Genomic DNA, 21,538 nt, shown 5'->3' with positions numbered 1-21,538 from the left:
TAAGAGATTCAAGTGAAGGTACTTTCAGACTCTGTCCAGAGGCCTGAGGTCATGTAGTGCAGTACTATGGTCCCTCTTCCCTTCTTTTGATGTGTCTAAGCACAGCATCAAGTCCGAGGGGTGGGGAAGGATGAGAAGGTTATACCACACCGTAGATTCTTGACTGAGACCCATCCCTTGAGGTGCGTCCAAACTTCTGGTCCCATGGGGATCAGAATGTCCGGGGAATCGAAGGCCTGATTCCAATCGGACTCAAGCCGCCACTGGAGAGAACGAATATTGAGGCGGCCGTTGGAGGCTTGACAGGCCTGAGATGATAGCTGTCCAAGGAAAAAAATAGTCACTCTGGGCTTGGAGTTCTTCTCGTTTTGAGAAAGGGTCTTGTAACTTTTCTACGCCTATCTTTGAAGAGAAGGCCAAAAACAGAGGAGACGGAAGCCGATCCTGTGAGTCCAGGATGGGTGCTCTGGAGAGACCGAAGCACAGTGCCCTGAACTGGTGTTTCTTGTTTGTCTAGACTGAATCTTCAATCCTTCCTAGAAGATCGATGGTTTGGACCTGCATGTATGCATCCTTTAGGTCCAGCATGCAAATAAAGACCTGTGGTTTTGGCCCTTGTCCGAACTTCAATATGGTGTGGATATCGACCCAAAGGGACAGCTCCTTGCAGATCCTTTCGCATAACATATTGTTGACGCTGGGGTCTTGACTTGTGGCGGAAAGGATGGGACGCGATACCCTGTGTAAGGATTCTTCCCTGGGAGAGAACTTTAACTGATGGATGTAAGGCAACGCTTAACCCTACCATGCGCCCTGATGGGATGGATGCTATTCCTTAGGACAGCATCGGTCAGGCGAATGTTAATCAATGGTTGACGGCTAGGTACCGTGGTTACTGTGCAGTTGGAGAGTGCTGCGAGTAGTTACCTGTTGACAAGCCACTGATGGGGGCTGTAAATCGTTTGCCAATCGTTTTGGTGGATTGGTGAGATGGCGAAAGGTGAGTAGCGAGAAGTGTGTTGTATGCCTTCCGATCAAGGGAACCATGGGGAGAGGTCGACTAGTAAGTCTGAGTGACGAACTGCGGTGAACGGCGAACTGCTGATGATCGGTGAATCGGCAATCTGTGAGCCAAAGATGGTAACTGACAGGCAGATGAAGGCTGTCTGGTTAGTCAGCCAAGGAAGGTTGGCGATTAATTAGTGGTGATCGGCTTGGAGAGCCCTGAGAGACAGCAGAATGGTTTAATGATCGTCAGTTGGTGATCGGTGAGCCATTGATGATCAGCGATCGATCGCGGACCAGCGACCGGTGAGCTAGAGATCAGCAAGCTGACGATTGGCTGGTAAGAGATCAGCGAGCTGAGTTCAATGATCGAAGAAAGACGAGCTGCCCATCGGCAATCTAGTGATCAGCAAGCTGGTGACTGGTTATTGACTAGCAATCAGCGATCGGCACGCTAGCAATCGGAGATAATTAACAATTGGCGAGACCGGAGGTCAATGATCAAAGAGATGAGCTAGCTATTGGCGATCTGGCGATTGGCGAGCTAGCGATCAGCAAACAACGGTGATCTAGCAATCAGTCGGTTGATGATTTCTCATCGGTGGAAGATGAGCTAGAAATTGGCGATCGGCGGACTAGTGAACGGCGGTCAATGAGCTAGTGATCGGCGTGCTAGTAATTAGAGATTTGCAAGCTAATGATAGGCCGTTAGCAACATTTAGATTGTGTTTGCTGACAGTGGTACTGTCAGGAAAAACTCATGAAGAGAAAGAGACCAAGGTTTCCCTGTGAGGAGTCTCGACCGATGGTAGATGCGATTGATTCCCCTTGGAAGATGGAATCTTCGGGATTTTGAATTCTTCTGTGAAGCCTCTTCCCTCTTTTCCCAGCGGGCATGCTGTAATGCATTTGCGGGGAGGGGAATGGGGCAATGGTGACATGTCAAATAGTTTTCATTCTTTTTGCCTCTAGCGCGAGTGCGCAGGAGAGTACTGGAGAGTTGGCACACAGGATGATGCTGGTGCTCAATTTTTGTTAAAACGCAGTTTTCAGTGAATGCGCTGAAGAGCGCAGCCGAGCAGGCAAATGCTGGTGCGCAGGTGAGCGCAGGCTCTTTGGCAAGAGCTGGCGCATTGGCAACCGCTGGTGTGCCGGAGAGCGCTGGCATGCAATAAGACACTGTGCAGAGTGTTGTGCAAGCTACCTAGAATGGGCAGGAAAGCGCGAGCGCGCAGAAGTGCACGCGTGTGGTCGCGGGGGCACGCGAGTGCTCAGGATCGTAAGCGCGGGTGCGTGGGCGCACAAGCAGGAGGGCGGGCGATCGCGGGTGAGAACTCGCACGTAGGACAGCGCTGGCATACAGGAGAGCACTGACGTGTAAGAGAGCACTGGCGCGCAAGAGAATACTGGCGTGCAGGAGAGCGGTGGCATGTAAGACAGCACTGGCACGTAGGAGAGCGCTGGCGCACAGATCATTGGCGCGCAGGAGAGCGCTGGCGCACAGGAGACCGTTGGGTTGCAGGAGAGCGTTTGGCGAGCAGGAGACCGAAGTTGCATGGGCGCGCACTGAGGTTTCGGTGAGCTCTGTTGCGCCAGCGATCATAGGTTGGCTGGTGAACGCTGGCGAGCTGGCAAGCGTTGCTCTCTGTGGCAAGGTTGCGCTGGAAGTCGCTGAGGGCGAGCAGGTGAAGGTGCGCGCCAAAGCGCTGTAGAGCGCTGATGAGCTGGAGAACGTGGGCGCTCTGTAAAGCGTGACAGAGCAGGCTGGCGCTGATGAGATGTTGGTGAGCGCTGGTGCACTGTAGGGCGCTGGCGAGCTGGAGAGCATTGGCGCGCAGCTGCACGCTTAAGTAGGGGCTCAGGAGGCTGTACCGGGGACAGGAACAGTGATGGTAGGTGGGCAGGTCACCTGGTAGGACGATCAGGAACTGGGATGTGCCCTTTGGAAGAGCGAATATCCACCAATGGAGATCACGAACGATCCACAGAATAGTCCAGGACCAAAGTCCGAGGACTAGCTGCAGTGTCGTCAGGAGAAGGTCCAGGAACAGATGACGCCCTTGAGGGCCGGTGGATCGGCAAGCTGACTTTCAGCCGTAGCAATCCTCCGAAGAGGAGTCTCTATGAGTAGCCCCTCTCGCGAACGAGAGAGGTGATTACTTCGCAGGAGAAACTTGCCTAAGACTATGCTCTCCCCCCAAAGAAAGAGAGACTCAGCAAAGGGAGAGTGTAGTCTAGGCGAAGATAGTAACAGCAGTCGGAGTCAACGAGGTGATGAAGAAGATGCAGGAAGTTCTCCCTTGGAAGGGAGAAACAACCCCACACCTGGGGAGGAAAAACTCTCCCTCGGAAGGGAAAGTAGTCCAACCCTGGAGGTTCACCTCCAGGTAACGCTCTAAGATGCTCTGACAAGAGCGCTGCAGGAGCTAGTTCCTCGAAGATGAAGTGCTGATCTGGTACGGGCATACTTCCAAGAGAAGGGATGACGCCCATGATCAGGGTCGGCAGTGACAGCAGATTCCCCAGGCATGAACAGGACAACTCTGCTTCATTGGGAGGAACACCTAGTCCGGGAAGGAAAAGGAGACCACCGAGGGAACAAACATAAAATAAGAATTGTGCCCTCCCTTCCCAGGTCGTGAGCAATGGGAGAAGGGGAGCGGAGAGTAACTGTAATAAAACAAGAATTACAATTATTTAAATCAGCTAAAAATATTCACTAATAGGAAGAACCACTGATCCTCCGAAGGGAAGTGTTCCCCATGGAGAAGAAGCTGAAAAGTTAAATTACAAACAATTATAATTTCATTTAAATACTTAAGAAAACAATCGGAAGCGCAACCTAACCCGCGACCGGGAAAGGTGCTCCCCCCTTTAGTACACTGTCGGAACCCCATGAAAGATGAACAGCCTTGAGAAGAGAAAAACCGAAATCAATCACTGAAAGGCGACACTCCCTTCCTCAGTAATCCATACGTTCCCCATGGAAGAGGGAAAGGCGAAGACAACAGTTGAACGAGGAGGGTCCAAACGATGACAATTTCCCTGCGGTGGCGGCCGATTCAATGGTAGGTTATTCGCTGACAGGAAGACCGATGGACAAGGGGGGGAGAGGTTAGAAGGGAAGGTTCCCCAGCCTTGCGCAAGTGTCTTTAGAACCTGTCATATACATTATCACACACACAGCACAAACACTGACAAGGAAACTTAAAACATTTCTATATATATCTATATATATATATATATATATATATATATATATATATATATATATATATATATATATATATATATATATATATATATACATACAGTAGATAGATATATATATATATATATATATATATATATATATATATATATATATATATATATATATATATATATATATATATATATATATATATATATATATATACATACAGTAGATAGATATATATATATATATATATATATATATATATATATATATATATATATATATATATATATATATATATATATATATATATATATATATATAATATATATATATATATATATATATATATATATATATATATATATATATATATATATATATATATATATATATATATATATATATATATATATATATATATATATATATATATATATATATATATATATATATATATATATATACAGTATATAAGAAAAATTAAGTTAAAAGACAAAAATTAATGGCAATCCAAAATAGGCAAGGAGGAAGAGCGGTTACAACCGGTCTCTATCCGAGCCAAAAGTAAAGTGAGCTAAATCACCGGTGTGTGAGTGGGAGCGGTAGCAAGCTACCCCCCCCCACCCCCCGCAACTAGCGGTATGGGTAGTTAACCCTCACTATATATATATATATATATATATATATATATACTGTATATATATTATATCATCCCGTATTCATCTGAAACGAAAACATAACTTTTATTTTTTATTCTATTAAAGATCTCTCTCTCTCTCTCTCTCTCTCTCTCTCTCTCTCTCTCTCTCTCTCTCTCTCTCTCTCTCTCTCTCTCTCTCTCTGATAATTATGATAAAAATATAAAAAAACCTCTTATATACGTCAAGGATATTTCCCTTATGAGTTTCCTCTATAAAGTGTGTCATTTCAGCTTCACAAAAAGTAATACCCCTAAATAAATAGCATAGGTTTGTATTCCAGATACGGAACAAATTAGTTTTGTATATCTAGAAACCATTCTCCACAAAATAACCAATCAACCTCTTTCTACTTTAAATGATCAAAAGATACTTTTAATTTTCAAAACGGACTGACAGTGGTGAATACTTTACTTAGTAATCTAATATAAAATAATTTCCACACTTACTTGTAAGCAGGGTGTTGACATAGATATGGAGATAATATGATGATCTCATATTCACACGTATATACTTCTTTAATGCTGTATATATCATGACGGCCCTCTTCATAGCACACAAACAATATGTGACTAACACGAGGCTTTCCAGTTAAATCACAAATGGTACCACCAGTATAATTCAACATAAAATATGGCATAGTTTTTCCTTCTATTTTAGTCGTAGGAATTTCAGCTTTAGGACTTACTCTTGACTCGATATCTAGTTTGTTTTCTGAAATATAAAAATAATCAACATCAAAATTATTAAACTATCTTCAGTGGGTCCACACTTCAAGGACCTCAAAGAACACAGCAAAACAAACTTCATAAGAGACAAATCTGGCTACTTTTCTTAAATTCTTTACACTACAGAGGAGATACATTACTTAAACTTGATTTAAACAAGTATTTCTTAAATTCATTACACTATAGAACTAGGAAACTTTCAACAAAGTAATTTCAACAAAAGGATGTTACATTAAAATTTAGTGGGAGAGAACGACCTCTTCACCATGATATAGAAAAAAAAAAATATGAAAAAATAGCACACTAACTATGTTACTATTTCAAAACAATGGAACAGCAGCAATTTATATCAAATATTTTCTTCCCAATGTTATTAAATAACACCATTACTCTCAAGCTTCAGAAATCCCATGTAAATAATGAATATTTTCATTCCTGATTACCCTTTGCTTTACTCTTGACATGTTCAAGTGTGTCAAGTTCTCTCTATACTCGTGTACCCCTGTACTCTGCCATTCTGAAATTGCATCAAGTCTAGGTCATCATCTATTCCCTTTTCCACAATTTTCTGGACCTCCCAACAAGTCCCCTGTCCTGCCACTTCCACTTTTACCTGCTTTTCTGACTTTTTTCATCCCTTTCCATCACATGTAGATCCAAACCATTGCAATAATTCTCTGCCTTTTTTCAATCCCCTGGACACCATAACCTTCTACCAATTCCTCATTCGTAATAAAAGCTTCCCACCATAGCCTAGCCCTTTGAAGGTCACAAATTATCAAAACCTCATCCATTTTCCTTGCCGGTGACCATATTCTAGCTGTACAGAGTACCATATTCCTCATATGGTCATCATAGTCGTTACTGTCTATACTAAGGAAAAATTCTTATTTACCAGTAGCCTGAAAATTTCTCTAATTCATCAATACTGCAGCAGCTCTTTTCTTACTACACTCATGACTCACAGTCCAGTGAATCTCCAAGGTAACAAAAATGTTTTACCTCTTCTAACACCTGGCCATCTATCACAAGTGTTGTCAGCTAGCTCCTCTTATCTTCATCCTTTTCTCTGGATATATATCTGGGGTATCTAGAACCTCTTAATCCATGTAAGGATTTGTAATCTGGAATATATCCTGGTAATTTATGTTACATTTAATACATTCTACAGAGTGCACCCCTCAACTTTGCCACAACAACCACATTAACCCTTTAACCCCCAGGCTATTTGGAAATTTCCTACCCTTAACCCCCAGGGGTTAATTTTTTCCCAGCACATTTTGCAGTATATTTTTTTTAAATTGCTCTAACAGCCTTAATTTTTGTCATAGAGAGGTCAGGTTGGTCTCATTCTCTTGGAAAATGCCTGAATTTTTCCAAAACATTATCAAAAATATGAAAAAAAAAAAATTTTATAGCATTTTTTTGCAAGGACGTACCGGTACGTCCATGGGGGTAAAGGGATGGCTTTTGTGAAACGTACCAGTACGTCCTTTGGGGGTAAATGGGTTAACAAGATCAACTAATCATAAAGCCCATTTTTATATAATAGTGAGTGATGCAGCTCAAGACTACTATAACTAACATTTCCATCATCAAGTAAATTCATGTACAATATTACCTAATTCAACCAATTCCTCCAAAGATGTGACACCAAGAGTATATTCATGGAGGCGGGAAGACTTCCCTTCTCGTTCCTCCCTGTACTGCTTCAAGTGGGAACCATGGCACAGCTCATATGTCCAGTATGATTCCAGCTATGAAATAAAAATACAGTAAGAGGCTGTGAAATCTAATTCTGGTTCAGATCTGGAAAGTAAGATTGAGGAGAGTAATTATTACCTCCGCCAATGAAGTTGGAAGGAGGTTATGTTTTACCCACTGTTTGTGTGTGTGTTGTGTGCTTTTTTGTGAACAGCGTCCTGGCCACAATTTTAATCGTAGCGTAAAAAACTTGCAGGGATTAACTGTTATGTAAAATGCTGGAAATGATTAAATTTTAGAAAGTCAAGGTCAAAGGTCAAGGTCACAGTCAAGCAAAATGTCCAATTCACGTGATCAGCCATAAGTTTGCACATCGTTGTTACAGACTTCAAAATTAGTTCATACTTGAGCGTATGAAAATCCACAGCAGTTAATACATGTTAAGGCCTAAGGTCAAGGTTGAGTCAAAGGTCAAGGTCAAGTAAAAAGGTCAAAGTAAGATCATCAACTATACAGCCACAATTTTAATCGTAAAGTAATGAAACTTGCAGGGATTTTAAACTGTAAAATGTAAAGATCTGTTAAGGTTGAAGGTCTAAGTCAAACCCAAGGTCAAAGTCAAGGTCAAGCAAAAGGTCAAATTCCTGTCATCAACCATACGGCCTCAATTTTAATCGTAAGGTAAAGAAACTTGCAGGGATTTTAAACTTATGTAAAGAGCTAGAAATGATTAATTGATTCTGGGAAAGGCATGCTAGTTTTGAGAATTAAGCTGCCGTGGCAGAGATTTGCACTCTTAAGAGTGCTTTTCTAGTTTCACTTGTTTTACATGTGTGGTATGTCACAGAATTAAATTTACCTTTGGTATTTCAACATTTTCTACTTATAATAGACACACATTCCAAAAAACAAACAATGACATGATTTTGATGGAAATGGTAAATCGATAAAAGTCACGACAGAAAAAACATGGAGTTAGTATTCAATCGGTCACTATAATGAGTCAAACCTCCTAAAGATTTAAAAAAAAAAAAAAAGACTGTAATTAAAACATTTATTAGCTGTTAATCTATATTCACAGCTTAAAATTAATATACAGTAAATTGGTAGGCCACTAAACACAAATTTTGCTTTCAATCATACTATATTCATCTTACCCATCCACAACAAGTATATCCTTTAGACATCGACAATACCCTCAGACACAACAAAGATGACTTACCCTTAAATTGCAAGTCTGCTTCTTGAAGAGAGGCATGAGAAGATTCATTGCACTCGGACCTTTATACAAGTCGTCATCATTCTGTGAAAAGAAAATCTTTACTTCTATGCAAAATGCAATAGACATCTTTTCACATAAGCCCTTTTTACAGTTGAAATAAAACAATGCAATTCCTATGATATGCATTTCAATAAATTACAACCCAACTAAAAAAATTCTGTTTCATACAGTATATAAACATCATTGCCTCAGTTTTATTCTCAGGTTTCAAAGTACTGTATAGACTGTCCGCCAACACATACAGTATATCAAAGAAAACAATACCTCTGTTAAGCTGGGTAGTATGAAAATCCCTCTCGTTCGATGTGAAAACATTACAAATTTGAAAGCAATTTGTATTTTCTAACTACACAAACCTTGAGCTCTTTACTATGAAAATCGTCAAGTGCTACCATGGAAGGAAGGAAGGAAGAAAAAAAAAAAATATTATTATTATTATTACTTGCTAAGCTACAAGTGAAGCTGGAAAAGCAGAATGCTGTAAGCGCGAGGGCTCCAACAGGGAAAATAGCCTAGTGAGGAAAGGAAATAAGGAAATTACAAGAGAAGTAATTAAAAATTTAAATAAAAAGTTTTAAGAACAGCAACATCATCAAACCAAATCTTTCATATGTAAACTATCGAAACTTTAAAAAAACAAGAGGAAGAAAACTAAGATAGAATAGTGTGCCCGAGTGTACCCTCAAGCAAGAGAACTCTTCCCCAAGACAGTTTAAGACCATGGTACAGAGGCTATGGCACTACCCAAGACCAGAAAACATTGGTTTGATTTTGGAGTGTCCTTCTCCTAGAAGAGCTGCTTACCATAGCTAAAGTCTCTCTTCTACCCTGATCAATTATATTGCAGTAGTTAACCCCTTGAGCGAGGAAAAATTGTTTGGTAATCTCAGTGTTGTCAGGTGTGTGAGAACAGAGGAGAATATGTAAAGAATAGGCCAGACTATTCTGTGTATGTGTAGCCAAAACCCAAAAAAAAACTGTAACCAGAGAGAAGGATCCAATGTAGTACTATCTGGCCAGTCAAAGAACCCAATAACTCTCTAGCTTTTTATTATTGGAATGAGATGTATAACAGTTAAATTTTGTTGGGTTCCGGCACACATAGATTTACTAGCAAAGAATGCTGCAGCTGAGTTGCGACCAAGAAGGTATCCCATTCTTTGTGATGATTGTTTACCCAACATTTAGAATTTGATTTCCAATCATTGGCAACATCATTGGAATCATTCAGTTGAAAATAAGATGCCAGAAATAACAAATTTTATATCCCTTTGGAAGTATAATATGATGCCCCAAAAGTGGGAGACTACTCTTTGTCCTCTCCGCATTGGTCACACTCTGTTGAAACATGAATTTCTGCTTACTGACCAATACGAGTCATATTGTGACGACTGTTTGGCACCCTTGACAGTGAGGCATTTTTTGACCGAATGCCCGAATTATAGTAGCGAAAGAAATAGATATCTGCTTGAGGCTCAAGGTGAGGATGGCACGTTCATCTTTGCCAAGATTCCTGGACATGATGTGTCCTAGCATGTTAGTGGTATTTTTAGCTTTTTTTCAGAAGCAGGTCTTCTGAAAGCTATTTAACTTTTAACTCACACATCGCAAGGGTGACCAACGAGGAATACAAGTTGATAAGTCTTGTCCCTGCGATCGTTGATCAGAAGAAATTCTGATCTCATCATTGGATTGTCGCGAACGACATCCCAAGGATGACCAACCAAGAAGACGAGCTGATGAGTCTCGTCCCTGCGATTGTTGATACAAAAGAAAATCTGAACTCGTCATTGGATTGTTACAATCGACATCCCAAGGGTGACCGACCAAGAAAATGAGTTGATGATTTTCGTCCCTATGATCGTTGATCAGAAGAAATTCTAATCTCATCATTGGATTATCGTGAACGGCATCCTGACCGACACGGAAGACAAGGTGAAGCATAAGAAGAACGACACCCTTCAGTAAATTCTCGTCTGCCACCCACCCCTGAAGATCCGTCCATTCCTCTGGTCCCATGGGGATCAGAATGTCCAGAGAATCGAAGGACTGGTACCAGTTGGACTTCAGCCTCCATTGGAGGGATCGTATCCTGACGCAGCCATTGAGAACTAGACAAGTCAGAGATGATGGATCTGAGCAGACATAGTCACCTCTGGGCTGGGAGCTCTTCTCGTCTGAGAAAAGACCTCGTGTCTTTCCTCAACTTCACTACCCTGTCGTCTGATGGGAAGGCTTTGTGGAGGTTGGTGTCTATTATTAATCTTAGGTATACCAGTCTTTTAGTGGGAAGCAGGGATGACTTCTCTAGGTTTACCATGATCCCCATATCTTGGCAAAGCCTCAGAAGTTTGTCTCAGTAATGACAAAGGGTTGCCACCGAGTCTGCTAGAATCAGCCAATCGTCTAGGTACCGTAGGAGACGGATGCTGATTCTATGAGCCCAGGATGACACTAGGGCGAACACTCTCGTGAAGACCTGGGGTACTGTAGAGAGACCAAAGCACAGCACCTTGAACTGGTATTTCTCGTCGTCTAGACTGAATCTCAGATACTACCTTGAATACGGATGGATTGGGATCTGGAAGTATGCATCCCTTAGGTCCAGTATGCACATGAATTCTTGTGTTCTTACCACTGGTCTGACCTTCTCCAATATGGTATGGACTTCGGCCCAAAGGGCCAGCTCCTTTGCGGATCCCTTCGCATAGGAGCTTGTTGATGCTGGAGTCTTAACCAGTGGAGGGAAAGATGAGTGAACGGGACGCGATACCCTGAACGTTTCACGGAGATTGTCCAGGGTTAAGTCACAAGCTGCATTTTCTCTCCACGGGACGACTTGGAGCGTTTCTTGCCCTTGGCAGGAAAGGGCTTTTTAGACAACTTTTTGTACGTTACTGCAGTCCTTTTTTGTCGTTCTCGGAGAGGTCAGACGTGGACTGCTTAACCTACTCTGTCGGTTTTGTAGTCATCGATGAGGACTTTTAGTCTCTAGACTCTTTGCTTGGAGAGAAGGCCTCAAGCACCGAAGGTCTAGGCATTGCAGCCTTCTGTTGGTCACCCGTAGGGGAATGGACGGATTCCTCCCAGGGTTTCGAGACTACTCTGCGATCTCTCGGGACTTCCTTAATGAGCGAAGGCCGGAAAAAGTTGGATAAGGACTCTTCCCTGTCAGAGAACTCAGTGTGAACTGATGGAGAAGTGGGCAAGGCAACGCTTGACCTTACCTTGGACAGGGGTGATGCTGTTCCTTAGAATGGCGCTGTTCTGGCGAACACTGACGATGGTCAAGCGGTGGTTTTCGTGGCCGATGTGCAGTCAGAGAGTCCTAGCAAGTAGTTACCTGTCGACGAGCTGCTCATGGTGACTGCCGTTCGCCTGCCAATCATTTAGTGGATCAGAGCGATGGCAAACACTGAGCAGCGAGGAGCTGGTATCGTTTGCCTTGCGGACTCTCTGGGGAATAACAGGCAGAGGGTGAATGGCGAGTAGTTGAAAAACTTTCCTCGCAGTCCTTGTAATCAGATCTTGCGTTGCTAGTGCGTAAGAGCTGCCGATAAGTCCTTCACTAGCTCTGAAGGGAAGAGGTATTTGGTCAAGGGAGCATACAAGAGCTCTGCTCTTTGAGCGAGAGTCAATCCTACCGACAGGAAAGAAAACAGCATAGCTCTTTCTTAATAATACCCGCTGTGAAAAAGGACTGAGTTCGACCAACCCGTACCTCACGGCTTTATCGTGACAGGCAAAAAGGTGCATCTGCGTCTCGCTCTTATCGTCTGTGACGTCTGCGAGGATTCCAAGAGTCCAGTCCATCAAGCTGAAGACCTCGATTGTTCTGAAGATGCCCTTCAGCAAGTGATCCATCTCCAACGTGGACCACATCACCTTAGCCTTAGTCATGGCTGATCTAAGCGAGGCGTCAACGAGTTTGGAGAAGTCTCCCTGGGAGGAGGCAGGAACTTCCAAACCAAGAGCCTTCCGTTTCGTACCACACACTGGATCTAGAAGCCAATCTCGTAGAGGGGAAGGAAAAGGTTGTCCTTCCTTGTTCCTTCTCTTGAGAATCCAATTGTTTAGAGTCAAAAAAGCCCTCTAGACCGATCTGGCTAACACTGTTTCCTTGAAAGAGGAAGATTCCTGGGGTCTACCCTTCAAAAACTGCGAGGGCGGGCTCCGAGGTACAGCCTGCTAAAAAGTCCTCAGGATATAAGTCCGCCAGAACTGCAAGTAATCTTTTAAGATCTGCTGCAAGAAGAGTTTTCTGCGTTTCCTCCTCTTAGATATCCTCTAAAGGGTTAGCGATCTCCGATGTAGAACGAGTGGGAGAAAACACACGCCTTGTCTTGCCTACTTGCGTCCAGCATGCGAGGGAGCGTCATGCATGCGTCCAGTCTGCTGCGATTGCGAGGAAGCGCCATGCTTGCGTGCGTCCTGCATGCGTCCCGCATGCTGCGAGGAAACGTCATGCTTGCGTCCCGCATGCTGCGAGGGAGCGTCATGCTTGCGTGCATCATGCATGCGTCCCGCATGCTGCGCGGGAGCGTCATGCATGCGTCCAGCATGTTGCTGCTGTTGCGAGCTTCCTCTGTTTGCGACTTATAAACGTCAATCAGGGACGTAATAGAACGTTGAAGCTCTGACAGGCAAGCTGCTTGCGGTGCATCCTGCATGCGTCCAGCCTGCTCTATGACGTTCGCGATCTTGACGCGGGGACGCGTCCTGCTCGCGTGCGTCCAGCATGCTGTGAGGGAGCGTCATGATCCTTGCCGCCTCCCGTAACGGTCCAGATCGCTGCGAGGGAGCATCCATGAGCGCTGCAGCTCGCATGCGTCCTTGCCGCGAGACCGCGCTCGGAACTATGACGTTCGCGATCTTGACGCGGGGAAGCGTCCAGCTCGCATGTGTCCAGCATGCGTCCAGCATGCTGCGAGGAAGCGTCCTGCTCGCGTGCGTCCAGCATGCTGTGAAGGAGCGTCAAGATCCTTGCCGCCTCCCGTAACGCGTCCAGATCGCTGCGAGGGAGCATCCATGAGCGCTGCAACTCGCGTGCGTCCTTGTCGCGAGACAGCGCTCGGAACTATGACGATCGCGATCTCGACGCTCGGTTCCATGACGAGCGACTCTCTTCTTGTCTAGCAGGAAGGGAAAAACATAAAACGCCAGCTTTGTTTGGGAGCTGCGTCAACCGACGGCGAGGAAAACACTTTTACCTAGCCTTTCCAATGGCGAGGGCGAGCGTCCTGGAAAGCGACAACAGGTACGCTCGAGGGGACGACTGCTCGGGAGCTAACGCCTCTCGCCTCCCTTCGCCTGTCGACTTTCCTTCTCCCAGGGGTTGGGGAGCATGGAAGAGCTCTAGGGCTAGGAGAACAACAGGTCCGAGCAGCTGTACCCTCCACTGCACTGCGTCATGTTTGCGTGCCACTGAACACTAGCATTTTTAACTATTTCACATCCACCATAATTAGACCTGCCCGTTGCGAGAGATTATACTCTTTTGCCAAGGGCTAGAAAGAAAATACAATAGACTATACGATTAATATCAGTATTCTCAATATCGAAATATTAAATAACTGTAACGATCGTCAAGAGTTCTACATAGCGTAAATGACTGTACGCTAGTGAAATCTCTAACATAAATCGATGATTAACTAAAGGAAGTATACTAAAAGGACAAATATTTACTTAAAAATCAATATATTTCCCTACAATATAAAAATTAAAATACTTATGCTTAGTAAGTTAGTATTTTCTTCAAGAAAAATAAAAGTATTTACATATTTGAAAGTCATACTACGTAGTTTACTTCACATGATTTGTGACGTCTGCTAAGAGTTAACATCCCATGATTGTGACGTCATAGTAGGGCGGATTGATTTTCTTCCACCATCAAGTTTTTAAGAGTTGTTCGTTGGTTTTTAAAGTAGGGGGAAAAAAATCCTTGATCCTATCCCTTTCAAGCTTAGGAACATAGATATCATATTCCAAAAGAAAAATACACACATGCCCTCTGCATTTGACATACTGTGTGGGGATTAAGAGCAGCTTTTGGAAGCCGGTCTTGGAGCCTTACATACAAAATCTAACAACAGAGGAGCCATCTTGAAAATCAAATTAAATTAAACTGTCCAAGTTGGACCAACAAAAAACTATCTTATTCGTGTGAAAAAGAAAGGAAAATCCAATATCAGCAAAAGCCATAAACAATAATCAAACAATGGGTACTTCACCAAATTTGTAGACAAAGCAAACCCACAACGTAGCGAATTTCCGACGTGTTGTCTCGAACAATGGCAGGGAATTTCTGAGGACTTATGGGAATGGTTCCGGTTACCTAGTTAGAGGGCGCACAGGTATGACCACCTGCTCACCTGTCGGTGATTGCCGCAAAATTTGAATTTCTGCCGTGCGCGCGACGAATCGGCGAGATTAAGCTATATATATGTAACTACCAGGGAAGTTACATATTTAAAAATATTCATTTACTGTACACCCGAAACAACATATGAGTATTACAGTACTATACAGTAGTTTAAAAAACAGAAAAAGTTATTGAATTTTTACAATCTAATTAAGGATATGCTTTAAACCCAACTAGCATAGAGTAATACATGTACTAGAGTTCTCAAGTTATAAAAAAAAATGTGTACTGTACAACAAAACAAAACAATTAGATGTTCTCTTAAAAGAGGTTGGCTGCATTATTAAAATTCTGTTGTCAGTCAAGATTTGTATTTGTGGAATTTAAGCCCAATGGCCCGGCACTGCCATCATAAACCAAATAAAGATTGGGAAATAGATCATTAATAGGACAAATTCGAAGATAATTTGTATTTTTCCTAACCATACAAACCTTAGCTATTTACATTGGGCTTACCTTTTAGCGCAGCTGAAATGGCGAGCCATTAGAATTTAACAAGGGTGTATTACCCCCGTGCTAGTTAGCGGGGGGTAGGGGAGTGGTAGCTAGCTACCCCTCCCCCCCTCACACACAGGTGAATGCTCACTTTCACTTAGAGGTAGGACTTGTCTTGGGGGACAGGGCTGGCGGGCAAATATGTGTAAATAGCTAAGGTTAGTATGGTTAGGAAAAATAAAAATTATCTTCGAATTTGTCATTTGTTCCGTAACCGAAATACAAACCACGTTATTTACATTGGGTGACTTACCCCTTAGGTAGGGTGGAAAGTCCCCAGCCATACTGGCTTTGGCTTTACCCGGGGACTCAGAATCCGAGTGAGTCGCACTCGAGAAAAGGAGTCCCTGCACCTCACAAGTTCCTTGCTCCGCAAGGAACCGTGTGGCCTACATAAGCTTGTGTGTGAAGGAAGAAGTGTGACCCGTCCTAGGCAGATGACCTGGAGTTTCAGAAGGAACTCTGGGTTAGGACGTTCCCAATACCACCTCGTCAGGGTATGGGGGACGCGACAGTATTGACTCAATACACGGAACACAAGGAAGCATGGTTTACCTGCAGAGGTTCGAGGTCAGCTATGCAGATACCAGGATGCTGCTTCCCCGTAGAGGGGATGATGAAGAAAGAAGTAAGGGCCAGACATACTTCTTTCGTTCATGCAGACTAAAACCTGATAACAATGCCCTCAAACTTCTGCTACCTATCCAAAAAGGAGCCTGAGGTTAGACTAGCTGTTGTGTAGCCACCACAAAGCGATAGAAAACATATCGAAACTCCTGTGGGTCACGCCCTGCAGGAAGCGGGCTGCGAAGGTCATTAGACGCTTCCAGACTCCAGCTTGTAGCACCTGCGTCCCAGAGTAGTATTACTCGAAGGCGAGGGACGTTGCGATGTATCCAACATCGTGCTGTAGGGCGACGTGACGGGGGAGGGTCTGGAGACAGGTCGAGATGAATGTCTCGAGTCTGAGCTGAAGAGGTATACTGGTGACTCTCCCCCGTGTCCTCCTTGTGCTCCCAGATCGGCTGCTACTGAGGACAAACTGCAGCTGTTCCCAAAGCTAACCCCTCGATTCCTTTACTGGCAAGAAGGAGAAGGTTTTGGGATATCAGATACAGAAGCGAACCTGAATGTTGCCTTCCCCCTTTCCTTAGAAAGGGCGGAGTCGTACGAGACCAAGAAGATTGCTTACACACTGGCCGCGGCCAGAGTGAGCAGGAGACCCAAGACGGAATACAATCAGAGGCCTGTCGTAAAGGGTCTTGAGAAGATCTCTTAAGGGACTTAAAAGTCCGAGCCATGCTCCAAGTTGGAGGTCTCACTCCGACTAGGGCAGGGACGTTCGTAGCTTCGCATGAGCGAGGAAAGATCCAGCGGGAAGGAAAAGTTATTCCTTTAAGCCTGAAGGTCAGGGAAAGGCTGAGCGACAGGCTTCATTGCCGAGAGCGGAAAGGAGTTTCCTCCCGCCGAAAGGCAATAAGACCGTTATTGCTGGAGAAGAGGCCTCAAGGGAAGAGGTATATCTCCCACAGCACCAACCACAGAAGACTCTTCACTTCGCCTGGAGGACCCCTGCGGATGACTATTGCGACCTCCGTCCCGCGACTGTAGCGGGTTGTCTCTTCTTGAGGAGGAGGCGTAGTGTCTCCAGGCATGAAGCCGAAGCGACGCCCCGGCTCGTGAAAGATGTTGCAGTGTGGTTGTTTCAGTAGTCTGTGCCGTGGGAGAAGCTCTCCCGGGAGTTCAGTCAGGGGAAGCAGAGGGTCCAGAAACCGTTCTGCGCATAGTCCCAGTGGAGCTCTCCCATTGAAAGGCTGACAGACAACCTGGTCTTGTTGAGACCCATTCTCCACAGACAAAAAGGAGGGAAGACGCAGGCGTCGAAGTTGTACCACCATCACCGGAATGCATCTTGCCAGAGTCTCGGGGTCTGAGACTGGGGGGAAGAACAGCGAAAGCTTGAGGTTCCAAGCTGTCGCGATCAGGTCCCCCAGACCAGGACTTGCAGGTTACTCAAGGCCAAAGACCCCCAGGTACTCTCTCTCTACGAGGCTCTGCTCGGATAGTCGGAGAGAACATTCCTCTGCCTGGAAAGAGAGAGCCGATGGTGGTATTGAGAGTATCTCAATCATCTCGATATCTCTACTGCAAGATGTGAAGGTGTGAAAATGGGTCCCCTGCTGGTTAGAACACGCCAGAATCATGAAGTCGACGCGCACGGAGCGACTCGGCAGGAGCTGTAGGATCTGTAGAGGGGCCAGACTACGGCCCCTAAGCCTGCCTGAATGATGGAGAGGTATGCTTCAGGTCCTGACCATAGGCCTGGAACGGAACATGTCCCCCCCCCCCCCCCTTTTTCTTTGACGAGTCCGAGAACAGCATCAAGAATGTGGGGAAAGGACGAGAATATCCACTCCCATCAAGAGGTTCCATAGGTCAACACCCATTGCAGGTCTAATAGTTCCGCTGGTCTCATAGGGGCCAGAAAGTCCGGTTAATCGTTGCCTGAAACCACCGGAACTTGGACCGCCCCACATGGAACTTATCCTGAGGCGACCGTTCGGAACTATAGACGGGTCAATGAGTAAAGGAAAACTAGGAAACGTTCCAAGGTAGGGCTGAAAGCTCTGCTTGACTGAGAACAGGTACTGCGACTCTCCTCAGCCTTGCCACAGTCAACTGAAGGGAAGGCTCGGAGGAGGAGGCAACAAAATCTGGCGTCCCCAGGTGGTCACCCATCCAAGTACCGACCAGAAACGATGTTGCTTAACCTCGCTGGACGGACGAGAAGTGGGGTTTCCAACGTGGTAAGGCCGTTGACTCAATATCATGGCCAGATACTCCAGATGTTGAGGCAGAAGAAGAGAAGGCTCCTAGCAAAATACCATGAACCCCCACTCATGGTAAGCATCCGGAAGCTTGTCCCGGCGCTGAAGAAGGTCGAACCCGAGCCTACCGGAGTTTGACCAGACCTCCAAAAAGTAAAGGAGGTGGAAGCCTGCACTTGAGCGGCCATGAGGAAAGCAGGGAGAGTTCTCTGGGGAAAAAAACCTGCGATGCCACGGCGGGATCGCCACACTGCATCTCAAGCAGGAATACCTGCAATCTGGGCTGAATTCCACGAGCTTCCTGGAAGATGGATGGAATGGAAACTGAAAGTACCCGTCCTTCCGATCCAGGGTTTAAGGAGTCCTGTCGCCTCGTTACCAGTCTGATCGATTCTGCTGTTCCACGCTGGACGAAGTTTGTTCGACAAACTTGATCAGGGCTGAGAGGTCGACTACGGAACTCCTGTCTCAGATACTTCCTTACAAGAAAGGATCGACTGAAGAAGCCGGGGGTGAAGCCGTCGATGATCCTATGGAGGACCTTCTCCTAAGGTATGGATCATTCTGCCCAAACGGGCAAACTCTTGCCGACCCTATGGCATAGAGGTTCAGAGACACTGAATTCGCTGACAGAGACGGCAGGCGCGATATCCTTGGCTGATCACAGAGATCGTGTGGGAATGGGCATCGGGAAGCTGTCATCCGGATGAGTAACCTTAGGCATACTCCCAGCGTGAAACCTGCAAGGGGGGGGTGCCAATCCTAGAGTTCGTGAACTCTGCCGCTCCCTCTAGGACTATGCCCCCCCCCGGGGGAGCCTCCCGTGCCATCTGTTCCTGACAGGAGGAACTGCAATTGGAAACCTTGTCTCAGTTGTCGTAGCCGATAACTTAGGCCGACGTGGTTGAAAGAAAAAGGCGCTGGAGCCCTGCAGAGTCTGGAAGAAAGCACCTTGGAGGAGTGAAAACGGAAGTCGACTTCCTCCGCACAGCCGCTGTCTATGTCTCTGTCCTTGGGCACAAACAAACTCTTCTTAAGGATGAAAGGGTGTCTGAGGTTGTCGACATCCACGAATGAAACACCCGAAAGGAAGCCCTCGGTCAGCGCGTCCAGATGGTCCAACATCGAGCTTGCCCGCAAGTTAGATACTTAACGACGAAACGCCAAGGTGCCTGAGCCCGAGAGGAGGAAAGTACCCATGACCTTCCTGTAGCTTCCTTGAACCAAACCTCGGGCCATAACCGAGGAGGGAAAGGACCTGGTAAGCCCCTTACACGAGATGGAGAAGAGGAAGGGGTAAGAAGTCACCCCTTGGCCGATGGAGAAATCTCGAACGGAAAGCCCCCCGCCAAAAATCCTTTCAGGGAATGACGGGGAAGGGCTAACCCAGGTTCTGGAAATAGGAGTGTTGCTCAGACCTCCCTGAAGATTCTTCTTATTCTTGCATGTGCCATGCTCTGCGTTTACGGGGTGAGGCCGTGTTCTGGAAATACGCTCCAGAAGAACTCACCAGGCTGGCCATGCTGCGAAAACCCCAATGGGAATCATGGTCGCAATCGCCCTGAAGCTCGCGCGATGGTAAATCAATGATTTGCGCGTGGGAGAACGTGGAAGCACCCATGCGCGGTCAGACAGGAACGCAAACAAAGGTGAGCGAAGGAGCGCAGAAAGAGGGCGAGCGTGGTAGGAAGGGCGAGAGCTGGTGGTCGGCGAGCGATAACCCATAGGCGAGCAATGGATACTGCAAGAATTAAGCCGACGTTCGTGCGAAGAAACACTGTAGGTTCGCGCGACGGACCCCCGTCGGTCCGCGCGACGGAGCCCCGTCGGTCCGCGCGACGGAGCCCCGTCGGTCCGCGCGACGGAGCCCCGTCGGTCCGCGCGACGGAGCCCCGTCGGTCCGCGCGACGGAGCCCCGTCGGTCCGCGCGACGGAGCCCCGTCGGTCCGCGCGACGGTGCACCGTCGGTCCGCGCGACGGACCACCGTCGGTCCGCGCGACGGAACACCGTCGGTCCGCGCGACGGAACACCGTCGGTCCGCGCGACGGAACACCGTCGGTCCGCGCGACGGAACACCGTCGGTCCGCGCGACGGAACACCGTCGGTCCGCGCGACGGAACACCGTCGGTCCGCGCGACGGAACACCGTCGGTCCGCGCGACGGAACACCGTCGGTCCGCGCGACGAAACACCGTCCGTGCGCGCGACAGAACACCGTCCGTGCGCGCGACGGAACACCGTCCGTGCGCGCGACGGAACACCGTCCGTGCGCGCGACGGAACACCGCCCGTCCGCGCGACAGAACACCGTCCGTTCGCGCGACGGAAACCGTCCGTTCGCGCGATGGAATATCGTTGGTTCGCTCGCGGGCGAACATTGGAGAGCATGTGCGCAGTCGCGCAGGAACGTGGGCGTGTGGCCGCACAGGCACGTGGGCGCGGGGGTGAGCACAGGCGGTCGGGAGACCGATGGCGCGTTGGCAAGCGATGGCGCGTTGACGAGCGATGGCGCGTTCTGGCGAGGCGATAGCCCGCAGGAGAGTGACGGAGCGTTGGCAAGCGATGGCGCGTCGGCAAGCGATGGAGTGTCGGCAAGCGACGGCGTGTTGGCGAGCGGTGCTGCGTTAACAAAACGCTAGCGAGCAGATGAAGAATCGCGCGGGCGCGTAGGCGATTGCCAACGCGAGAGAGACTAGTGATGGTTAGCGCGCATCGCGCTAACAGAAGGCGCGCAGGTGCATCAGGAAGGTGAGCGCTGAAGCCAGATGTTAATCAGGCGATCCTAGACGGTCAGAAAACCGTTGGCGCCCATTGGTGCGTGGCAAAGAAGAGCGCGCAGATGTGCGCTGGCAAATGAAGAAAGCTGGCGCACAGAAAGACAGAAGAAAAGGTGAGCGCTGGCGAGCAGGAGGAAGATCTACGGCAAGACTCAGCTACCGGAGATTGTGGTCCACAGCAGGCGAGCGCTAGATCGCTACTGATGGTGGTCAAAGGAACTGACACACATGGCAGATCGATGGCGATCGTTGATGCGTAGGAGATCGCTGGCGAGCTGATGATCGCTGACGAGCAGAAGGCAACGCGTGGAAGCCTGCGCATAGAAGAAGAGTCCTTGACCCAGACCTGAACCGAAGTTCTAGATCGCGAGGGCGAACGTGGGCCCACAGGGCGCGTAA

At 46.7% G+C, this 21,538-nt stretch overlaps 1 protein-coding gene across 1 annotated transcript in view; it reads right to left on the bottom strand.

Annotated features, from left to right (window-relative positions):
- The window catches only part of LOC137614339 (endoplasmic reticulum lectin 1-like), a 98,553-nt gene that overhangs the window by 54,448 nt on the left and 22,567 nt on the right, over nt 1–21,538 (bottom strand). The window contains exons 3-5 of the mRNA XM_068344109.1: nt 8,560–8,640; nt 7,255–7,390; nt 5,355–5,619 (exon numbers count right to left, since the gene is read on the bottom strand). Coding sequence (XP_068200210.1) covers nt 5,355–5,619; nt 7,255–7,390; nt 8,560–8,640 — 482 coding nt within the window. The remainder of the gene's footprint in view (nt 1–5,354; nt 5,620–7,254; nt 7,391–8,559; nt 8,641–21,538) is intronic.

This window comes from Palaemon carinicauda, chromosome 20, assembly GCF_036898095.1.
Source record: "Palaemon carinicauda isolate YSFRI2023 chromosome 20, ASM3689809v2, whole genome shotgun sequence".
In the NCBI taxonomy this organism is placed as follows: domain Eukaryota; kingdom Metazoa; phylum Arthropoda; class Malacostraca; order Decapoda; family Palaemonidae; genus Palaemon; species Palaemon carinicauda.
The sequence above is the reverse complement of the archived record's forward strand: the minus strand, read 5'-3'. Positions and strand labels throughout refer to the sequence as shown.